Source organism: Trichogramma pretiosum, unplaced genomic scaffold, assembly GCF_000599845.2.
Source record: "Trichogramma pretiosum strain Unisexual culture from Peru unplaced genomic scaffold, Tpre_2.0 scaffold122, whole genome shotgun sequence".
Classification (NCBI taxonomy): domain Eukaryota; kingdom Metazoa; phylum Arthropoda; class Insecta; order Hymenoptera; family Trichogrammatidae; genus Trichogramma; species Trichogramma pretiosum.
Window position 1 is genome coordinate 274,595 of NW_019640796.1, and position 23,172 is coordinate 297,766.

At 36.0% G+C, this 23,172-nt stretch overlaps 4 protein-coding genes across 5 annotated transcripts in view; 1 reads left to right on the forward strand and 3 right to left on the reverse strand.

The window, feature by feature from the left end:
* The window catches only part of LOC106656361 (5-hydroxytryptamine receptor 1-like), a 206,895-nt gene that overhangs the window by 127,626 nt on the left and 56,097 nt on the right, over nucleotides 1-23,172 (forward strand). For both annotated transcript variants that reach the window (XM_023458083.1, XM_014377306.2), the window contains one exon: nucleotides 22,263-22,428. In XM_023458083.1, the coding sequence (XP_023313851.1) occupies nucleotides 22,263-22,428 (166 nt within the window). The remainder of the gene's footprint in view (nucleotides 1-22,262; nucleotides 22,429-23,172) is intronic.
* LOC111693460 (zinc finger protein OZF-like) lies at nucleotides 268-3,225 on the reverse strand. The gene is made up of 4 exons (XM_023458084.1): nucleotides 2,956-3,225; nucleotides 2,804-2,900; nucleotides 2,391-2,732; nucleotides 268-2,320 (listed from the first exon to the last, which is right to left on the reverse strand). Exons 1-4 carry the CDS (start codon nucleotides 2,979-2,981, stop codon nucleotides 1,172-1,174), a joined length of 1,614 nt encoding a protein of 537 aa, XP_023313852.1. The 5' UTR covers nucleotides 2,982-3,225; the 3' UTR covers nucleotides 268-1,171.
* Nucleotides 12,470-14,329, reverse strand: LOC111693461 (zinc finger protein OZF-like). The gene has a single exon (XM_023458086.1). It carries the CDS (start codon nucleotides 14,249-14,251, stop codon nucleotides 13,019-13,021), a length of 1,233 nt encoding a protein of 410 aa, XP_023313854.1. The 5' UTR covers nucleotides 14,252-14,329; the 3' UTR covers nucleotides 12,470-13,018.
* On the reverse strand, nucleotides 16,752-17,514 carry LOC111693464 (zinc finger protein 665-like). Its single transcript, XM_023458096.1, has one exon. The coding sequence runs from the start codon at nucleotides 17,464-17,466 to the stop codon at nucleotides 16,759-16,761; it is 708 nt and encodes a 235-aa protein (XP_023313864.1). The 5' UTR covers nucleotides 17,467-17,514; the 3' UTR covers nucleotides 16,752-16,758.

Consider the following 23,172-nt stretch of genomic DNA (forward strand, 5'->3'; position numbering starts at 1 on the left):
GCGAGGAGCCAAGTATGGCTTTGATGATGGATGACCGTGACGCGTGATCGACGTTATATATAGCTGCGCCGCTCGCGAATACGAAGGAGGAAGGGAGAGAGTTAATATTCGATACATATCGAATCGTTCGGGCTCTCGTTTAAAATAATAAAATATTAAATATTTAAAATTGTGAAATGTTAAAATAGGAAGTATTTAAATGTCTATAATAGCCAATTGAGAGATGTACAAACAAATGCTATCGAATGATTTCAATGAAACATGAAGTGATCAAATGCAAAGTAGGTTTTATTTCAACGTATTAATGATAAAAATAAACAATTGACAATAAGTTTGAGCAGCAGATATGTAGACCAAAATTTATCGAACGATTCAAAAATTTGTACATTTTTTCTGTTACATAATTTTTCTTTTTGATTAAACGTTTTTCATAACTTATGTCGGTACTTGTATTATAATTCGAAACTTCCTTTATTTTATTTCTATACTAGATTTAATTACCAACGAATATAAGTTCGAGTCGAATACGATTTTAGTTGAAAAAAATCTTTAGTCATTCAATTAACAAAGAATACGCTACACAGAGGTATAATATAATTGATATATATAATTGATTTTGGGAGGCTGGTCAAAATAATTTAAGATTTTCTGATAAACAGTTACTTGGAAAAAAAATTCAGCTATTAAATAGGATGTTGAAAGTTCGTTTTTTGAAAACAACGGTATTTCAAAGAACAAATTCACGCGAAACCGTATTGATATTTTAATTCGTGTTTGAAAGAATAAAAAATTTTTACAGTGACGACCAAATCGACGTGCCAGGGCTGAAAGATGCCGCTTCGGCATTCGGTATTTCTGCGTTTGAAGCTTCAACTTTAACTATTATTTTCATTCCAGCGTCAGATTCTGGAATAGCATCCAATTTTACTTCTAAAACATGAAACATGAATATGGTGTAACTTCGAACGTAGAAAAAACCATCCTTCAGAATCGAGCGGGAAATGGCATCTTTCTACCCGGAGCGCGACATGGCATTTTTCTTGTCAGCTCAGTGAAGTGGCATCTTTCAGCACTGGCACGTCGAAATGAATAACAGTTTAAAAAACTTCATTGTTCATGACAATGGTTGTCTAAAATTACATAGCGTATATTTAAAATAAATTCCATATTTCTAAGATTTGCTTTCCATATGTACTGCATTAATGTGATTTTCGAGACTTTTCTTGGTACTCAATGACTTGTGACAAGTCTTACATTCAAATTTTCTCCGTTCATGAGTTGATTTTAAGTGATATTTGAGTACACTCTTGTATCCAAATGATTCGTGACAAATAGCACACTCAAAAGGTTTCCTACTCATATGTACTGCACTCATATGAATTTCGAAGCTGATTTTGTATTTAAATGATTTGTGACAAGTATCACACTCAAAGGGTTTGCTCTGATTATGTACTGAATTTATGTGAAATGTGAGGCTACTTTTTACTGAAAATGATTTTTGACAAATGTCACACTCAAAGGGTTTCCTCCGCAAATGTACTGCACTCGTGTGAAATTTGAGGCTGTGTTTTTGTCCAAATGATTTGTGACAAATCTCACACTCAAAAGGTTTGCTCTGATTATGTACTGCCCTTATATGTATTTCAAGGTTACTTTTTAGTCCAAATGCTTTGTGACAAATCTCACACTCAAAAGGTTTGCTACGATCGTGTACTGTCCTTGTATGTTTATTTAGAACACCCTTGTATGAAAATGATTTGTGACAAATGTTACACTGGAAGGGTTTGTTTTTATCATGTACTTGATTCACGTGCCTTTTAAGATTAGATAGGTATCTAAACGATTTGTGACAAATCTCACACTCAAAAGGTTTGCTACGATCGTGTACTGTGCTTGTATGTCTATTTAGATCACTCTTGTATGAAAATGATTTGTGACATATGTTACACTGGAAGGGTTTGTTTTTATCATGTACTTGATTCACGTGCCTTTTAAGAGTAGATGGGTATCTAAACGATTTGTGACAAATTTCACATTCAAGTGGTCTACTGCCCTTGTGTGTCGTTTTCATTTGTCGGGCTGAAGTCGCTTCTTCTCTGGTAAATTTACGATTACTATCGTAATTGAATTCTTTTTTAATTAAAATTGTAAGCTTCTTTCCATTCGAGTCATTTGCTGGATTTTCTTCCTTTACAGTAGGTTGGCAGATGGTCGTCAATGAGGGCTTATGTTCCTGTTTTACCAATACGCTCTCGCAATCTATCAGAATATCCTCATCTTCCTTCTGCTGCGACGAAATACAGTCATTGGTGGGATTTGCCTAAAATTAAAATTGTGTTATAGTTTTTTATGGAGCATATCAGAACGTAATTTCAAAAGATAGATTTTACCGATGATTCATTCGTCGATGGTTCATCAGAGTTTTCGGTTTTGCAAAGTTCTAATTCATGTGATCCATCGTCCTCATTCGTCGTTTCTATTTGTCTTGTTAAACTCGATTCTTCTCCCATCGTAAATTGACTGTTATTATCGCAATCGGATCCTTTTTTATTGAAAATTGTAAGCCTTTTTCCACTCGAGTCATTTGCTGGATCTTCTTCCTTTACAGTAGGTTGGCAGATGGTCGTCAATGAGGGCTTATGTTCCTGTTTTACCAATACGCTCTCGCAATCTATCAGAATATCCTCATCTTCCTTCTGCTGCGACGAAATACAGTCATTGGTGGGATTTGCCTGAAATTAAAATTATGTTATAGTTTTTTTATAGAGCAAATCAGAACATAATTTCAAAAGATAGATCTTACCGATGATTCATCAGAGTTTTCGGTTTTGACCAAGACCCCCGGATCGACACTCTCGTTGGTAACATCTTCCCAATTGTCACGAGGCTCCTCTTTAATGCTAAAAAAACGATCGTTTAAAAATATATCTTTGGCAAGCATGAAAAAGTGTATACCTAACTAAATCCTTTCTGCTTTCCATCGCTTCGTTACTATAATTTATCTTGAAATTATTCAAAATTAGATGCCTCGAGTAGCCAACACCGTATCTTATTTTCACCAACAAACGTGTACGGATATTATTTGTAAACACTTCTTACAGCAGGAAACGATTAATAGCGACTGAGCGTAGACAGTTTTGTACAACGATGAGTTGTACACCAACTCGGTAAGAAACCAATCGATACTAACTCGCATAGATAGATAACACTAGCCGTTCTATGCTCTTTTTGATACGAATGATACCAATATTCTCGGATCAAAGCAAACTTCTAGCATTCCGAATACGTGAATAGTTTTTCCGCCTCTTTTTTAAAATTCGAGACTCGAGACTCGATTTGCAGCATAAATGAGCTTAGACTTGCGCACGTGTGTAGTATACGCCATACCAATTTATGAAGAGGAATGATTCTCATTTTCCTCATAAATAAATATCATTACAAGGAGTAGTGAGAGATATATAATATTGGGTGGGGAAAATTTGAAAGTAAGTGCCGCTACGAAAATCAATTTCTTCCTCTCTTTGATTTCTTATTTCGCGAGCTACGATGCATTACAATTAGCGCGAAATGTAATATTGATACTATTTAATACTGTTGAAGTGATGTACGATCGAATCAACGGAATAATGAGCCGAGTCAATATTTTTTAAAACAATTATCTAAATCCGACCCATTGTTTTAATCCTATATTTTAGAAGGAGTTATTCATTTCATTAATAATGTTTACATTTTAAAATCTTTTTGCTTTCTCAAAAATGTGTGTGCATTGGGTTTTTACAATATTTAATTCTTTTAATTATTGTTCAAGATTAAAAGTTTCAAAAAATCGAATAACCTAAAATTACATTGACTTTTTATTCATTTTCTCAATTATAAGTGTGACAACTCCATCGTTTGTTTCGTTTTTAATTGAACCAAAAAAGCATATCTTCGATGTTTTAGCAAAAATATCTGTTTTTCAAATTCTTTAGGACCACCTTAAATTAACGCCGAAAAAAACTGATTCAAACTTAGTGTATATCATAATAAAATTCGAAAACAATGTATAGATGAGCGTTTGAAACTTTTATGTTAAGCTTAATTTTATTTGATACACCATTAAATAATAACCATAAAAAGTTATGAATCAATAAAATAATTTTTTTATTAAAGAGTCTGAATGAAAAAGAAAATAAACTTTGCGAACTGTATCAAGTATTATTTCGTATGAATAGTTATACCGTAATAATTATCGCCACTGTAATAAACATTAAAATCGTAATACTGCATTATCGTTTTGAAAAAAAATCCAGAGGTTTTGAGTAAAGAGCATTAATTATTCTTTTCATGATAGTCATTGAATTGCAAAATATAATCGATAAACTTTGAGAATAAGAACAAAAAATAGATGAAACACTGAACTGAACGACTCATGGTAATACAAATAAATAAAAACTATCACAAAAATAAATATTTCAATTTTTCGTTAGCGAGGCTGTAATTTAATGATTTCATAAATCAAAGTCTGTATTAATTTTTTTCAATTATTAATTTATTTTGACATGGAAAATCTGCAATCATCACATAAGACATTGTGTAAATATCAAAAGTATGCTATTCTCACAGATTAGTTTTATTGTAACATTCTCATTGTTAAAAACTTAAGACTTTAGAAAATCATCTGACAGTCAACAACAACAAAATTTATTTGCTATTAGTGTTTATAATCATGTTTTTTTTTGCATTTTGTAGTGCTTACATGCGCACGTCTTGCATCGAAAGCTTTATGGCATATATAATTTGTCTATCGAATGCATCATGCTAAACATGTTATGTGAATTTAAAGCCATGGCTACTTTTAAGAACGTCACATTTTTTTTAATTTCAATTTTTCTACAGAGTCAAGCTTATATCATGCTAAGGTAATGTGTAGATAAATGACATTTTTTTCTTTGATGATCGTGTGCTCATCGATAGGAAAATAAAAACTCAATTGTTTTATTTATTCATTTGATCAAGAAAAATAGAAAAGGTAAAGACTCTTTACGTGATTAGGCATTTGTAATATTCTGTATTTTCTGGGTTTTGCATTTGTATAATGTTAATCGAAATCCTATAAATTGTTTTACTGATGTATAATCAATTGTACTATCGATAAAAATATTTTATTTTTAAATAATAAATTCAAATTCAATACATTGTTTAAATTAAATGCATATGAAGGTGAAAGATTTCTAACATTCTTCAGTCAGACGCAAATTTTTCAATGTCTCGACCTCGTCGACTAGAAAAAAAAAAAAATAAAAAACGTTGAGTCAGTGGAAAAATTATTAAGAGTAAAATAAATATGAAAATTCCATTACCATGAACATCGTGTGTTTGATTCTGCTGTTTTAACATCACCTCGGATGCGGTGCGCATCATCAGCACATCGTCGTTCGAGAGCATACCCATTATTTTTTCACAGCAGAGAATTGGCAGCTGATAGTGCGTCATCATCAACAAAAACTCCAGCCCCCATAATCGGAAAAATCTCCTTGACATTACCATGGATTTGTGCTTGTCACAGGACGGTACTCTTGACTCACCATCATTCTTGCATGCCTCATAGTGTCTGTTATCATCATCCTTTCCACATAATACTTCCATTGCACGAGCTGTGATGCATGATAATAAGATTGTATATTACAAAAACATTTTATCGAATGATTTCAATGAAACATAAAATGCCCAAATGAAAAGTAGGTTTTATTTCAACTTATTAATGATAAATAAACAATTAAAAATAAGTTTGAGCAGCAGATATGTATACCAAAATTGATCGATTTATTGGAAATTATTTAATTTTTTCTGATACATAATTTTTCTTTTTGATTAAACGTTTTTCATCATTTATGTCGATAGTTATAATATATTTCGAAACTTGGTTTATTTTATTTCCATGTAACACATTTGTAATTGATATATTATGGTGACCACGCACACAAACAAAAATATTTAAACTTTATAAACTGAAGAATTAATTGCTGGACTCCTTGACGTTCTTGCCAATAAAATAATAACCGTTAGTTATATAATCTCCTGCGAGTACAATTAATATCTCCAGATAGGCATAGGTATAATAAATCCTCTCCAGCATCTTGATTATTATTTTACAGCAGAGAATTGGAAGCTGATAGTGCGTTAGCTCCAAGAAAAATTCTACTGCCCACCGCTCGAAAAATCCTCTCATTACTTTTTCGCGCAAGTGCCTCAAACAATCATCACGATATTTAACGGGGATCACCCAATATTCGTCTTTGAGCTCGAAGTAATCTGTATATGTTAGTAGTTCCACCGCATCTTCAGGACTTGAACGAATAACATCGTAAAGTGACATCTTCGGACTTATCATCTGTTTTTTCGCTGTTCTCGCGAAGTCTTCGTCTATACGCAAATATTTGTCAAGGTCCATCCAAGACTTATGAAACAATCCGATCGGGCGATTAGCAAATGATTTGATGATCGTCAAGATGCCATTGCGGTCCAGCTCGTATCCTCTTTTTTCGAGAAGCTCGACGACGGCCAGTGGGCCACATGCTATTGGCAGCTGTAAAACTGTCCAAGAATCTTCTTCTCTTTTATAGGGGTCATATATATCGCCGAAGTAACTTTCATCGGGTAAAACAAAGCTTGAAAGATCAGCACCATGATCCAAAAGCACGTTGATAATATCCGGCCTAAGATTCGCCACGGCCCAGTGCAACGGTGTACGGCTCAAATTGTCCCGGGCATCGACCTGCACAGTCTGCTTGGTGTCGTCGTTTATGTCGAAATAAAATTTCGCCAATTTATCAGCGTCTTCGTCTGATCTCTTGCAAATAAAATGCAGAGGAGTCGATCCATCGTTGCTGGCTACATTTGGACTGGCGCCTTTCCTCAGAAGAAATTCCATTGAGGTTTTGAAGCCGTATCGCGCACAGATGTGTAGCGGCGTGCAACCTGAGTTATCCTGGACATCGAGTTGAACCGTTTGCTGGATGTCGTAGTTGATCTCTAAGAGAACCTCTCTTAAATTTCGATAGCTATATGTTAAGCAAATATTGTGCAGAAGTTTCAGTCCCTTTGCATTGGTTAAATTAGGATCGGCTCCGCGTGTCAACAGCAATCGTACTATGTCCAGGTGACGGCTTTCTAAAGCTAAGTGTAGTGGCGGATCGACTGATTTTTGCTCGAGGCAATTGGGATCCTGGCCGAGCTCGAGGAATTTCTCCACAATTTCAAGACAGCCCAATTTGCAGGCTAAGTGAAAATGTGTTAATCCAGATTCGTTGGAGTAATTCACGTCAAACCTGTTGTAAATTTTAAATAGATCATCGAGGTCAGAATAGTACCCGAATTCAGCCGCATGATGCACTGCAGTGGTGCGACGCAACACAGGTTTGCCGTCTTTATCTATGTCGGGCTCGTCGGTGTAGCCTATCCTAATCGCAAAGGTGATTAATGACGTTGATTTTTTGGCATCCATAATTGTTCTGTACTTCAAATCTTGCGCGAAAAACCAATCCATTTCTTCATTTCGAAAAGTGTCTCGGAAATTTGGAAGTTGGCCTTTCCAATCTATGATTAAGAGATAAAGTTCATGGAGAAGATCGTGTCGGGCTTTTTCGATCTTCCGATTGGACTCTTCTTGCACAGCTTTCAATTTTTTCAAACATTTTTTATCGTCTTTTGACATTTTTTTACACACTCGCACAAACACAATCACTTATAAAATGTACCAAGTTGAATAATTCTCACTCGAATCACTAGCTACGGTCGATATCGCGATCTTTCTTTGTTTTACTCTGCGACGTCGTGTATTGAACTGAACGACTCGACATGCGACGAGGCACTGCCTGCAAAGCCAACTGGACTGCGCGGCGTCCTCTAACCGCCACATTTTTGCAGTGAAGGCGAGTCGAGTCTCGCGCCCGAGCAAAATTGTAAACATATCGCATGACACGAAGCGAGACGCGACGTTTTGGAACGCACTGGCCCAATGCTTTATATACATTACTTCGCTATAGAACTTGACTTTTGGTCATTACAGAATGCAAGCAGTTAATTTTTTTTGGGTCCTTATTACGCAAATCCATCATAAAATTTTATAATTTTATATTTTATAACTATATGAAGAGAAGGTTTTATAACTGAAATGAAAGATTAAATAAATGTATGCAGGGCGATTGATTTAAGTACGTGATAAGGTTGACGAAGAAATTCTCATCGCTCTTCTTCGAATTCGCAAGTAAACTTTTTTCGTATAGTTTTCAGTATTGTTAAACAGTCTCGGTCTTGTATGGCCATCGTGATACATACTTAAACAACAAAATCGTTTATAATTTACAAAATGAATATTTCTTATTAGAATAACTTGTTGCGATCAAAGTAATATTTCTTGGTTTATGCTGTAATGTAGAAAGGCGTACTAATCTGCATTCTGCAACAACTATAGATAATATATCCATGCGACACTGTATACTACAAGCAGTCCTCATTTCATTCACATTATGCTCGAAACGATTCGAGTGAGTCACACCTCTGAGCAATACTGAAACTTGACCCACTAAGCAGAGCGAGATGTGAAGTTTTGCAGCAAACGACTGACCTACGCTTGATATTATTTTGCCAACGGAGTTCATTATAAGCTTATCGTGGCATTTGTCTTTAGATTTAATAACGTTAGTATAGGTACTGCTTAGAGCGTCAACGTTTTTTTAAATTTCAATTATTTCACATTTCAAGAACTGCGATCCAATAGAAATTGCACGATTTCAACCAAAACTTCGCAAAGTGTGCTGCATGATTATCTATACAGTCTAATGGGTTAGATAAAATGTATCATAAAATGTATATAATAATGATAAATTGTATTATATAATGATCAAATGAAGAAAAAAAAAGTTTTTTCTCAATTATCTCAATTTTATTTTTCAAATTCAATACATTTGTTCAATTCTGTACACTCGAGTGTACAATTTAAACGCTACTAATTTTATTTATATGTACTGTAATTTTTATTTGATACATAATGATAATTAGCATGATAATACAAATAGACCAACATTATCATTGAAAAATAATAATGAAATTCCGTGACGTCCTTGCCTAGAAAACAAAAATAAATAAAAAAGTTTAAAAATCTTGAGAAACAATACTAACACTCAGAATAAAATAAAAATACCTCTGCCAATGACATCACGCGTTGTTGCTTCCTTCTTTCACCGCGATTTCCGCCGCCTGGCACACTCTCATCAGATCCTCGTTTTCCAGCAGATCCAAGATCATGTCGCAGCACTCGATCGGCAGCCGCCGCCTGCCCCGCCTCTCGTTCACCATCTCCACGAAAGAATCCAGCGCCCATCGTTGGAAAAATTCCCTCTCCATCTTGTCGGCCAGGTAGCGTTCGCACTTGTCGCCGTATCTGCCCGTCAACCGCGACAATCCGTTCGAGTTCACGAACGACAAGAAGTCCGCGACGGTCGGCAGTAACTTTTCCGCGCGTCGCAGTCGAACGAAGTCGTAGAGCGACAGGCTCGAGTTCACCCGCAGTTCTCTCGCTTCGCTCGCGAATCTCTCGGAGCCGAGCAAAGAATCGAGGCTCACCGATTTCTCGCGCGAAGTGTCCTCGAGGAATATTCGCATGACCGCGAGGGCGTCTCGGCGCAGCGGTTCGTAGCCTCGTTTTTCCAGGTGCTCGACGACGGCCAGATTGTGAAGGACGAGTTTTAACTTGGACAGATGCACTCGGAGCCATTTGCACTCGTCGAAGTGTGCCTCGCTGGGATAAACGAAGCTCGATACATCGGCGCCGTGCTTCAGAAGCACGTCGACCAAATCGGGCGAAAAGTTCGCCACGGCCCACTGCAGCGGCGTCCGGCCCTTCTTGTCCCTCGCGTCCACCAGCACCTTAAGATTCTTTTCCTCCCCGATCTCGAAGAGCAACTCGGCCAATCGATCGCCGCTGCCTTTGGTGCAGATCGAGTGCAGCAAGGTCAGTCCCTCGGCGTCGGTAATGTTGGGATCGGCGCCGTTCCTCAGCAGCACCTCCAGCACCTTGGCGTTGTCGCGCTCCACGGCTCGCTGAAGGGGCGTCCTACCCAACTCGTCCCTAGAGTCGATCCCCACCGATCGATCGACTTTCTCGACGATCTCGAGGAACCGTTTCAAGAACGTCGCCACCTCGTCGTCCGGGCCTCGCGCGCAGATCAAATGCACGCAATTCGAGCCGTTTCTCTCGACCAGACTCGGCCCGGCGCCTTGTCTCAGCAGCAATTCGGTCACCTTCTCGTGCTTGTTCTCCAGAGCCAATTGCAGCGGCCTGTCGCCCCATCGACTTTGGGCCTCGACGTCGACCCGCTTTCGCTTCTCGTCGTTGATCTCGAAAAATAGCTCCACCATGCCGTCGTCGTCGTGTTTTCTCCCGCAGATCATGTGCAGAGCCGTCCAGCCGTTCTCGTCGGCCAATGTCGGATCGGCGCCGCCTCGCAGCAGCAATTCCATCGTCCTCTCGTGGCCGCGGGCTATGGCCAGAAACAGCGGCGGATCGACCGATTCTCGAGGTATAAGACAGTCGGGATCTTGACCAGACTCGAGAAATTTCTCGACGACGTCGTCGCAGCCGTACGCGCAAGCCGCGTGAAAGTGAGTGAATCCCGACTCGTCCCTGTAATTCGCGTGGAATCCGCTGTAAATTTTGAAGAGCTTCGAGATCGCCTCGCCGTCGCCGTTTCTGGCCGCGTGATGCACCGCTGTGGTGAGACGCGTCGACGTTGGCTCGCCGTTTTTATCCACCTCGGGCTCGTCCTCGTAGCCGGTCCTGATCGCGAAGTCGATGAAATAGTGTCTGCCTCTGTGCACGTCCTCCGAGAGGAGCCAATCGATTTCCTCGGGACGAAAGATGTCTCGTAGATCGGGAAGTAAACTCTTCCATCTTCTAACCAAGCGATGAAGTTGACGGTGAAATTCGCGACGCTCCTCTTTGGCCAGCCGGTCGATCTGTTTGTCTTGCATTAAGCTCTTTAATTTTTTCAAATTCTCTCGACACGTCGCGGGATCGTCGCCTTCGGCGTCGCTCTCGTCGCTCTCGTAATCGGTGGTATCACTGCTGTCACTGGAATAATCTTCATATTCGTACATCGTTCGGCACAATCACCCACGAAAAAAAAACACACAGCTTATTAAAAACCGAATTAATTTTTCACTCGAGAATCACTGGCTGCAACGGTCGATATTTATCTCACTTTGTTTCTCTCACTCGTGAACCGAACTACTCGACGTGCGGCGCGGCACTGATCTCACCGCGAGTGTATGAGCCGACTGTATGCCGAGCCTCGTATAGTCGCATGCCAGCCACGTATTCTCAAGACGAGATAAGTCCCGTGTCCGAGCGATCGTGTAAACATATCGTGTGACCCACAGCGAGACGCCAAGTGTTGCGGAGCAACAGACTGACGCTTAGTATTATTTTGATACGCGGAGTACATTAGGGTTACTGAACCTATTTTAGCTCAATAATAAATGTTAGCGATTTAATTGTACACAAAAAAAATTGAAAAAAAAAATGGTTGTATCAACCGAACACGTGAAAAAAGCTAATATTTAAACACACGTACTTAATAAATAATGTAATTAGTTACTGCTAAAATCATACAATTTTCAATTTATTCACAATGCGAGTCACGATGCATTACGATTAGTGCAATTTTCTAAAATCGAATAAATGACAGTTTTGTTTTTATAGCAATATTATGGTTACGATTTTACAAAATAGTTTTTCAACTTTTAATCCATTTCTCTAATTCTACATATACTTGATTGTAAAATTATTCATTTACTCTATTTTTATTTTATACGTTTTTAATTTCCTACGTAATTATAATCATGCATACCGCAACGTACACAGCTATAACATTCTAAAATACTTTCATGTAAGAATATATCAAATCATCACACGACAATAAAAATTTGTCTACGTGATATTTGAGAAAGGGAAAAAATAACAGTTTACATTTCTTGAAACCGAGTATAAGCGGGCAATGTAAGCACATACGTTGCACGGAAATTATATCGGATCGCGGCTGCATCGTAAAAAGTCTGACCGAAGCTTGAATCCTGCACAATGATAAAGAGTAGCAGCGATGATGTATACGCGAGCTCAAACGAGTTCGTTAAAAGAAAATCATTTGTACCACACGAGCTATAATTGAGAAAACGGAGCTAGTGTAATAAGAGAAGATATCTGGAGTTGGACGATCATAAAAAACACTCTCTCGAGGCAATTTTTGTCTAACATGTACGTGAACTCACACCTCGTGCGGTCCATTCACTAACAAAGTATAAGCAGGCCTAGATTTTGATCATCGGCCTACTTTCTCCTTTCGCACTTCTGTTCAGGAAAGTTTAAAAAAATTAATAAATTAAAAAAATTACAGGTATATTTTTTGATTGCGATCAAAATTTTTATTCTTCTTATTTAATTATTGTATAATTCATATAGAATTTTACAATGTGTCAGAAAAACATAATTTTATTGTTGATAAGTTCTACTTTTTATAAGTAAATAATAGATGAACTATTTACAATATAAGATTTATCATTATTTAAAAAATAAAAACATTTCAACTACAGCTAGAAATATAGTTTAATATAGCATATATTTTTGAAAAAAATATAAGTCAAAAGGAAAGATATTCATAAGCAAACTGTAAAGAGCTTCTGCAGACTGAAATAGTATACTAATATTAATATGTTCGAATCACCGAATCTCAATGAGAAATCCGTTTTTTTATTTCACAAAATGAAGTAATAAGACTCAAAATATTCAACAAATAAACTGCATCTATATGCCTCATCAGATTACATTTTTAATATTTTTATGAACTGTGTTAATATGTCTATTCAAGTTACTTATATGACCGAAAGATTTTTCACATTCTCCACAAATGTGTTCTTTGAAGCTCACATAAACTGAATTTATGTGCATCGTCAGATCACTTTTTTGTCCGAAAGACTTGCCTCACTCTTCGCATTTTTCATCTTTTACCCATTCATGAACTGAAGAAATGTGTCTATTCAAAATACTTTTTTCACCAAAAGACTTTTGACATTCTCCGCGCTTGTGTTCTTTGAGTTTCAAATGAACTAAATCTATGTGCCTCATCAGATTACGCTTATATCCAAAAAACTTTTCGCACTCTCCACACTTGTGTTCTTTGATTTTTTCATGAACTGTAGCAATGTGTGTATGCAACTTTATTTTTTTAATGAAAGACTTGCTACATTCATTGCATTTATCACTAAAAAACTTTCCACACTCTTCACATTCATAATCTTTGATTTTCAAATGAACTGCATCTATGTGCTTCGTCAGATGACCCGTATGTGCAAAAGATTTGCCACACTCTCTGCATTTGTGTTCTTTTAGTTTCAGATGAACTGTATCAATGTGCATCATTAAACCATGCTTTGTTCCAAAAGACTTGCCACACTCTCCGCATTGGTGATCTTTGGTTTTTTCATGAACTAGGGCAGTGTGTCTATTCAATTCACATTTATAACTAAAAGACTTTCCACACTCTTCACATCTGTGATTTTTGTTTTTTTCATGTACTGTGGTAATGTGTCTACGTAAGTTACTTTTCTGGCCAAAAGACTTTCCACATTCCTCACACATGTGTTCTTTGAGTTCCAGATGAACTGTATCAATGTGCTTCATCAGATCACTTTTAAAACCAAAAGACTTTCCACACTCTCCGCATTTTTGATCTTTTATTTTCAAATGAACTATATCAATGTGCTTCATTAAAGTCTGCTTTTGACCAAAAGACTTTCCACATTCCTCACACATGTGTTCTTTGAGTTCTAGATGTACTGTATCAATGTGCTTCATTAAATCATGCTTTTTTGCAAAGGACTTGCCACACTCTCCGCATTGGTGATCTTTAATTTTTTCATGAACTATTGCAATATGCTCAGCCAAGCTTTTCTCATAACCGAAAACTTTTCCACACGTGTCGCACGAGTAATTTTTGATTCTTTGATGGACATTCATAACGTGATCATTCAAACTTTTTTTCGTGACAAAAGACTGTCCACAATCGTCGCAAACAAATTTCTTTAGTTTCAAATGAACTCCATCCACGTGATTGTCCAAATTACTTTTAGTTAGTAAAAGCTTACCGCAATAATCGCATTTGTGACGTATTTTGGTATTTTGATTTTTAAGCTTATGTTCTTCTAAAGCTGACATTGTAAAAATCTCTCAACTTTTCACTTATAAATTAAAACATCTATCTACTCGTACTATCATTTCTCTACTGTTCTCATTTCAAATGTTTACTTTGTATGAGTTATTGCCGTCAAGATTTTGTTGATGCCGAAACTAATGTATCGGTTCATAACATCATGAAAGTTAATTTATGTTTATTCGAACTTTCACTTTAAACCCAGAAGAGTAATTTTCGAACCTCAAAAGAGTGAACTGTGTTATTTACTCTTTTAAAAAGAGTAAATGACTACCAAAGTAAAATGGCTACCAAATGACTAGTAGATAACTAACAAAGTATAGGCAGGCCTAGATTTTGATCATCGGCCTACTTTCTCTCTTCGCACCGATGCTCAAGCAAGTTTAAAAAAAAATTAATAAATTCAAAAAATTACAGGTATATTTTTTGATTGCGATCAAAACTTTTATTCTTCTTTTTTAATTATTGTATAATTGATATAGAATTTTACAATGTGTCAGAAAAACATAATTTTATTGTTGATAAGTTCTACTTTTTATGAGTAAATAATAGATGAACTATTTAAAATATAAGATTTATCATTATTTAAAAAATGAAAACATTTCAACTACAGCTATAAATATAGTTTAATATAGCATATATTTTTGAAAAAAATATAAGTCAAAAGGAAAGATATTTATAAGCAAACTGTAAAGAGCATCTGCAGACTGAAATAGTAAATTAATATTAATATAAATATGTTCGAGTCACCGAATCTCAATGAAAAGTCCGGTTTTTTATTTCACAATATGAAGTAATAAGACTTAAAATATTCAGTATCAAAATGAATAAATCATTAAGGCAAATTATCATTAATTTTTTATCAGAAATCGCAAAGTATATGATCTTGAACACAGTGGCATTTTAGGAGTATACAAACTGCTTAAGATTGATAAAACATGATACATTCTTTGGATCACCAGTTTAATGGGCTGCATTCGTCTATTTTTAAAGTCCCTATTACGATTGTAAACTTTTCCACATTCTGAACGCATGACTTCTCTAAGCTACAAATAAACTGCATCTATATGCCTCGTCAGATTACATTTTTAATATTTTTATGAACCGTGTTAACATGTCTATTCAAGTTACTTATAAAACCGAAAGATTTTCCACATTTTCCACAAATGTGTTCTTTGAGGCTCACATAAACTGAATTTATGTGCTTCGTCAGATCACTTTTTTATCTGAAAGACTTGCCTCACTCTTCGCCTTTTTCATCTTTTACCTATTCATGAACTGAAGATATGTGTCTATTCAAAATACTTTTTTCACCAAAAGACTTTTGACATTCTCCGCACTTGCGTTCTTTGAGTACAAATGAACTAAATCTATGTGCCTCATCAGATTACGCTTATATCCAAAAAACTTTTCGCACTCTCCACACTTGTGTTCTTTGATTTTTTCATGAACTGTAGCAATGTGTGTATGCAACTCTATTTTTTTAATAAAAGACTTGCTACATTCATTGCATTTATGATTTCTGAATTTCAAATGAACTGTATCTACATGCTTTGTTAGATTATTTTTTCGTTCAAAAGACTTGCCGCATTCTTCACATTTGTGTTCTTTGAATTCCAGATGAACTGTATCAATGTGCTTCATCAGATAACTTTTATCACTAAAAAACTTTCCACACTCTTCACATTCATAATCTTTGATTTTCAAATGAACTGCATCTATGTGCTTCGTCAGATGACCCGTATGTGCAAAAGATTTGCCACACTCTCTGCATTTGTGTTCTTTTAGTTCCAGATGAACTGTATCAATGTGCATCATTAAACCATGCTTTTTTCCAAAAGACTTGCCACACTCTCCGCATTGGTGATCTTTGCTTTTTCATGAACTATGGCAGTGTGTCTATTCAATTCACATTTATAACTAAAAGACTTTCTACACTCTTCACATCTGTGATTTTTGTTTTTTTCATGTACTGTGGTAATGTGTCTACGCAAGTTACTTTTTTGGCCAAAAGACTTTCCACATTCCTCACACATGTGTTCTTTGAGTTCCAGATGAACTGTATCAATGTGCTTCATCAGATCATTTTTATAACCAAAAAACTTTCCACACTCTCCGCATTTTTGATCTTTTATTTTCAAATGAACTGTTTCAATGTGCTTCATTAAAGTCTGCTTTCGACCAAAAGACTTGCCACACTCTCCGCATTGGTGATCTTTGATTGTTTCATGAACTGTAGCAATGTGTGTATGCAACGCTATGTTTTTAATAAAAGATTTGTTATATTCATTGCATTTATGATTTCCGAATTTCAAATGAACTGTATCTACGTGCCTCGCCAGATGATCTGCATGTGCAAAAGATTTGCCACACTCTTCGCATCTGTGATCTTTGTTTTTTTCATGTACTGTGGTAATGTGTCTATGTAAGTTATTTTTTTGGCTAAAAGACTTTCCACATTCCTCACACATGTGTTCTTTGAGTTCCAGATGAACTGTATCAATGTGCTTCATCAGATAACTTTTGTACTAAAAAACTTTCCACACTCTTTACATCCATGATCTTTGATTTTCAAATGAACTGCATCTACGTGCCTCGCCAGATAATCTGCATGTGCAAAAGATTTGCCACACTCTCCGCATTTTTGATCTTTTATTTTCAAATGAACTGTATCAATGTGCTTCTTTAAAGTCTGCTTTTGACCAAAAGACTTTCCACATTCCTCACACATGTGTTCTTTAAGTTCCAAATGAACTATATCAATGTGCTTCATCAGATAACTTTTATTACTAAAAAACTTTCCACACTCTTTACATTCATGATCTTTGATTTTCAAATGAACTGTATCTACGTGCCTCGCCAGATGATCTGCATGTGCAAAAGATTTGCCACACTCTCCGCATTGGTGATCTTTGATTTTTTCATGAACTGTTGCAATATGCTCTGCCAAGCTTTTCTCATAACCGAAAACTTTTTCACGCGTGTCGCACGAGTAATTTTTGATTCTTTGATGGACATTCATAACGTGTCTATTCAAACGTTGTTGTGTAACAAAAGACTGTTCACAATTATCGCAAACAAATTTCCTTAGTTTCAAATGAACTGCATCCATGTGATTGTCCAAATTACTTTTAGTTAGGAAAATCTTACCGCAATAATCGCATTTGTGACGTATTTTAGTATTTTGATTTTTAAGCTTAAGTTCTTCTAAATTCGACATTGTAAAAATCTCTCAACTTTTCACTTTTAAATTGAAACATCTATCTACTGGTACTGTTATTTCTCTACTGTTCTCATTCCAAATCTTGTATTTATTTTGAAGTATGAGATTTTCCCGTTGAAATTTTGTTGACGCCGAAATTAATGTACCCGATTCATAACATTACGAAAGTGAATTTATGTTTATTAGAACTTTAATATTATCTCTCTCGTAAAAGTCATGTATTGAGCATTTTTTACCCTTGCTTCTGACCATCAAGTAGTAAATAAATTTGCTCGTGTGGACTCGGTATAAAAACCATCCATATGATCTATGCGTTACGACTTGCTGCAATTAAAAAGTAAAGATCATTTTGAATCAGCATTACAGACCTTTCGTTTCAGCTGGAAACTCTAAAAAGTAATTTTAATAAAACGATAAAGAAGTGAATTTCGAGTTTCTCGACTTCGTCTTCAAAAGTAACGATAAAAAGTCGATGAAAAAAGTAAAAAACACTCTCTCGAGGCAATTTTTGTCTAGCATACGTGAACTCACACCTCGTGCGGTCCATTCACTAACAAAGTATAAGCAGCCCTAGATTTTGATCATCGGCCCACTTTCTCCTTTCACACTTCTGCTCAGGAAAGTTTAAAAAAATTAATAAATTCAAAAAATTACAGGTACATTTTTTGATTGCGATCAAAATTTTATTATTCGTATTTAATTATTCTATGATTGATATAGAATTTTACAATGTGTCAGAAAAACATAATTTTATTGTTGATAAGTTCTACTTTGTATGTGTAAATAATAGATGAACTATTTAAAATATAAGATTTATCATTATTTAAAAAATGAAAACATTTCAACTACAGTTAGAAAAATTTTAACATAGCATATATTTTTGAAAAAAATATAAGTCAAAAGGAAAGAGATTTATAAGCAAAATGTAAAGAGTTTAGCATCTGCGTATTGAAATGGTATACTTGTATGAATATAAATATGTTTTTCGAGTCACTGAATCCTAGTGCGGACTCTGTTTTTTTATTTCATAAAACGAAGTAATAAGACTTAAAATATTCAGTATCAAAATGAGTAAATCATTAATGCAAATTATCATTAATTTTTCATCAGAAATCGCAAAGTATATGATCTTGAACACAGTGGCGTTTCAGGAGTATACAAACTGCTTAAGATTGAAAAAACACGAAACATGCTTTGGACCAGCAGTCTAATGCAATCGTGTATTTTTTGAATCCTCATTACGATTGTAATCTTTTCCACGTTCTTAACGCATTACTTCTCTAAGTTTCAAATGAACTGCCTGCATGTGCCTTATCAGATTACACTTTCCTCCAAACGACTTGCCACACTCCTCACATTTATGATTTTTAATATTTTTATGAACTGTGTCAATGTGTCTAATCAAATCACAATGACGATTGAAAGTTTTTCCGAATGTTTCGCACATGTTTTCCTTAATTTTCAAATGAACTACACCTATGTGCTTTGTCAGATCACTTTAGTAACCAAAAAAACTTCCCACATTCATCGCATTAGTGATCTTTAATTTTTTTATGAACTGTGGATATGTGTCTATCTAAGTTACTTTTTCGACCAAAAGACTTGCCGCACTCCTCGCATTCATGATTTTTGAGTTTTAAATGAACTGAATCTATGTGCCTCATTAGATTACTGTTGTATCCAAATGATTTGCCACACTCTTCGCATTTGTGTTCTTTGAGTTCCAGATGAACTGCGCCTATATGTTTCATCAGATTTATTTTCTTCCCAAAAGACTTTCCACATTCCCGACACATGTGTTCTTTGAGTTCCAGATGAACTGTATCTATATGCTCCATAAGACTACTTTTTCGTCCAAACGACTTGCCACATTCCTCACATATGTGTTCTTTGAGTTCCAGATGAACTGTATCAATGTGCTTCATCAGATAACTTTTATCACTAAAAAACTTTCCACACTCTTCACATTCATGATCTTTGATTTTCAAATGAACTGCATCTATGTGCCTCATCAGATGACTCGTAAATCCAAAAGATTGGCCGCATTCTTCACATGTGTGTCCTTTTGGTTCCAGATGCACTGTACTAATGTGGTTGGTTTTTTCATGAACTATGGCAATGTGTTTATTCAATTCACATTTATAACTAAAAGACTTTCCACACTCTTCGCATCTGTGATCTTTGTTTTTTTCGTGTACTACGGTAATGTGTCTATGTAAGTTAATTTTTTGGCCAAAAGACTTTCCACATTCCTCACACATGTGTTCTTTGAGTTCTAGGTGAACTGTATCAATGTGCTTCATTAAATTATGCTTTTTTCCAAAGAACTTGCCACACTCTCCGCATTGGTGATCTTTGATTTTTTCATGAACTATTGCAATATGCTCAGCCAAGCTTCTCTCATAACCAAAAACTTTTCCACACGTGTCGCATGAGTAATTTTTGATTCTTTGATGGACATTCATAACGTGATCATTCAAACTTTTTTTTGTGACAAAAGACTGTTCACAATCGTCGCAAACAAATTTCTTTAGTTTCAAATGAACTCCATTCACATGACTGTTCAAATTTTGTTTAGTTGATAAAATTTTACCGCAATAATCACATTTGTGACGTATTTTAGAATTTTGATTTTTAAGCTTAAGCTCTTCCAAAGCCGACATTGTAAAAATCTCTCAACTTTTCACTTTTAAATTGAAACATCTATCAACTGGTACTATTATTTCTCTACTGTCCTCATTTCAAATCTTGTATTTATTTTGAACTATGAAATTTTACCGTTGAAATTTTGTTGACGCCAAAACTAATGTATCGATTCATAACATTACGAAAGTTAATTTACGTTTATTAGACCTTTAATATTATCGCTCGTAAAATCATGTATTGAGCATTTTCGCCCTTGATTCTGACCATCAAGTAGTAAATGAATCTGCTCGTATGGACTCGGTATGAAAATCATACGTATGATCCATGCGTTACGACTTGTTGCAATTTAAAAGTAAAAATCATTTTGAATCAGCATTAAAGACACATCGTGTTAGCTGTCAACACTAAAAAGTAATTTTAATGAAACCTTAAAGAGGTGAATTTCGAGTTTCTCGACTTCGTCGTCAATAGTAACGATACAAAGTCAACGAAGAAAGTCGAAAGAAAAATAATTGAAAACACACCTTCGCAAACGACACGCGTTTTGGCTCTCTTCCTCGTCGTGCCGTGAATTTTCTTTTCAATCCATTTGAAAACACTCACTCGTATATAAATCCTACACACACACACACGCATATATACTCGGCAGAAGCGTCAGAAAGAGAGGAAGAAGTGCGTGCGTTTACGGAAGTATTCCACTAGAAAGGAGGTTGAATTTCCGAGTGAAATTTATGAGATACGAGCTATATATATACTGGATGCGCTCGTGCACGATATGTATTAAGAGGAGCTGCTTCTCTCTCCGGGTAGTAGTGCTCTTTCTTGCGAGCAGCTCTCTCCTCGTCGGGCGTCGTCGTCGGGCGGGGAGCGACGGCGATGTCTGCTACGTATTCTCGCGCGTAAGTCAACTTTGCTAAAACGCGCAAAGTTCAATTACTTAAGCTTTCCTTTAGACTGTCAAAAGTCTGCTTGCTGGGTGCAGCTGCAGCCCAGCCCGGTATTATATACATCCAGCAGCGCATATATAATAAAACTTGTTTTACGCGCGATACACATGTTGGGAGTATAAATGTCAAGATGGTGCCAAGTTCGCCGTGTGCAGTGCGTCGTGTGTTTTTTTTTCTTCTCTCTCTCTCTCTTTCCATGAATTTTCAGGGTAATTCAAGCGCTCGAATGTGTGCCACAGCTACACACTACGCTTTTTTTTTCTACGTCTGCCGCGCGTGTTTTCTCCCTCTCTCTCTCTCTCTCGGCTCGGCGTAGCGGTAGTAGTAGTACCTTTTTAACGTCTCGCGCGAAGAACAATCCTATGAATAATACTCATTCGCAAAAACTCATTTATCTCCGACGCACACACACACACACACACACACGAGTATTATTATACGTGTGTGCATGTGTGTTTGCGCGCGTGCGGCCACCCGAGTTCATTAAAATTTCAAAACTTTTGTTACACGAGAGTGTTAGAAAATGCTCTAGGGTCTGTAGCGAGCGAGTGAGCCTCGTTGTTCCTTTTTTTTTCCACTCTGTCTCTCTACTTTGAATTCAACCCTGGCGTGTTTTTGCTTTGCGTTATGTAGCTCGGCGTGTGCGTCGACAAAAAAAAACAAAAAAAAATTATTTCTCCAACGTGGCTATATACATTATAACCCAACCCTCCCGTGCAATAATAATGCAATTGCGATTATTATACGAGTAAGAAGAAAGAGGAAAAAAATGGTTACTTTAATGAATTTACCTCGAACTCGGTAAGGGAGAAAAGAGAGAAAGAGGAGGAATTGCCGTGGCACGCGCGCATACCATAACGCGGCGGCACGAGGAATATTTTATACGTATACGATTTTATTACCTTGTATATATGATGATGATATATACATGTATACAGTCGTGCCCTGTGCACGCGCAATTTTCGGAATATAAACGTTATTAAATCCCGACCTTTTTCCACTCTTAATTTTACCCCGAAATGAAAATACAAAACGATATCGTATAAACGCTGCGTTGTATGCCGCGTAACAGGTGCGTTGCGTTGCGCTGCAAGGATTTTTCCGCGTAATTTTTTTTTTTTTTGTTCTTTCTCTCTTTGTTGTTTGTAAGTGTGTAATAAAACGTTGATGTTATATATATTGCTTTTTTTCATTTCACAGAGAGCTGCAGAGGGACTACGAGATCGAGACGACGACGGACATAGTTCTGTATCGGGGCAACGGGGGCGAATTTTTTTTCAACGAGACCACGGATATCGTGCCTGTAGTAGGTGCCAACGCGACCGAGCCGCTGGCCGAAGACGAGGACTGGGCTCCGATACTCAGGGTGAGCACCGACTTATAAATTCGGACGTTTAAACTTTCGTTTCGCTTGGAAAAATTTACATGGAAATTTACCTCCCATGTATCATAATTTCATTTCAAGTTATAAAGTATAATTTTAGTCGAGTTCGGTACAGTCTAAAAACAATTGCGAAATTTCGTAATTTACTAGCCTCTTTAATTCATAATTCGAATTAGGGAGTATAAAAGTCAGTTAGTAAAATGAATTTATTTAAAATTCTAAATTTTTATAAAAAGATTATTATATACGACTTTTATAACACTTTATTTAAAACATTTACATAGAAAGTCCAAAAAGTGATTGTCCCTAATGAAAATATTTTAAGTTTTTAGGCAAGATATTAAAAAGATCTTGTATAAGATCTTATGTAAGAACTTACATATGATAATCAACTTTGTAAATTCTTGCATAAGATCTTGATAAAATTTCAATACATCTAGTAGCAAGTTTTTGATTTCATTACTAGACTTGAAATAACAAGTTCTTATATAATTTGAATTTCATGATTGTGATTAAGTTTTACTATTTTATCCAAATCTTATACAAGAACTTGCTACCAGATGTCTTACTATTTTATCAAGATGTTATGCAAGAAATTACAATGTCGATTATCATACGTAAGTTCTTGCATAAGATCTTATACAAGATCTTTTTAAAATCTTGCCTAAGAACTTATAAAATATTTTCATTGGGGGTACGCTTTTATGTTTATACTTATTCTGTGGG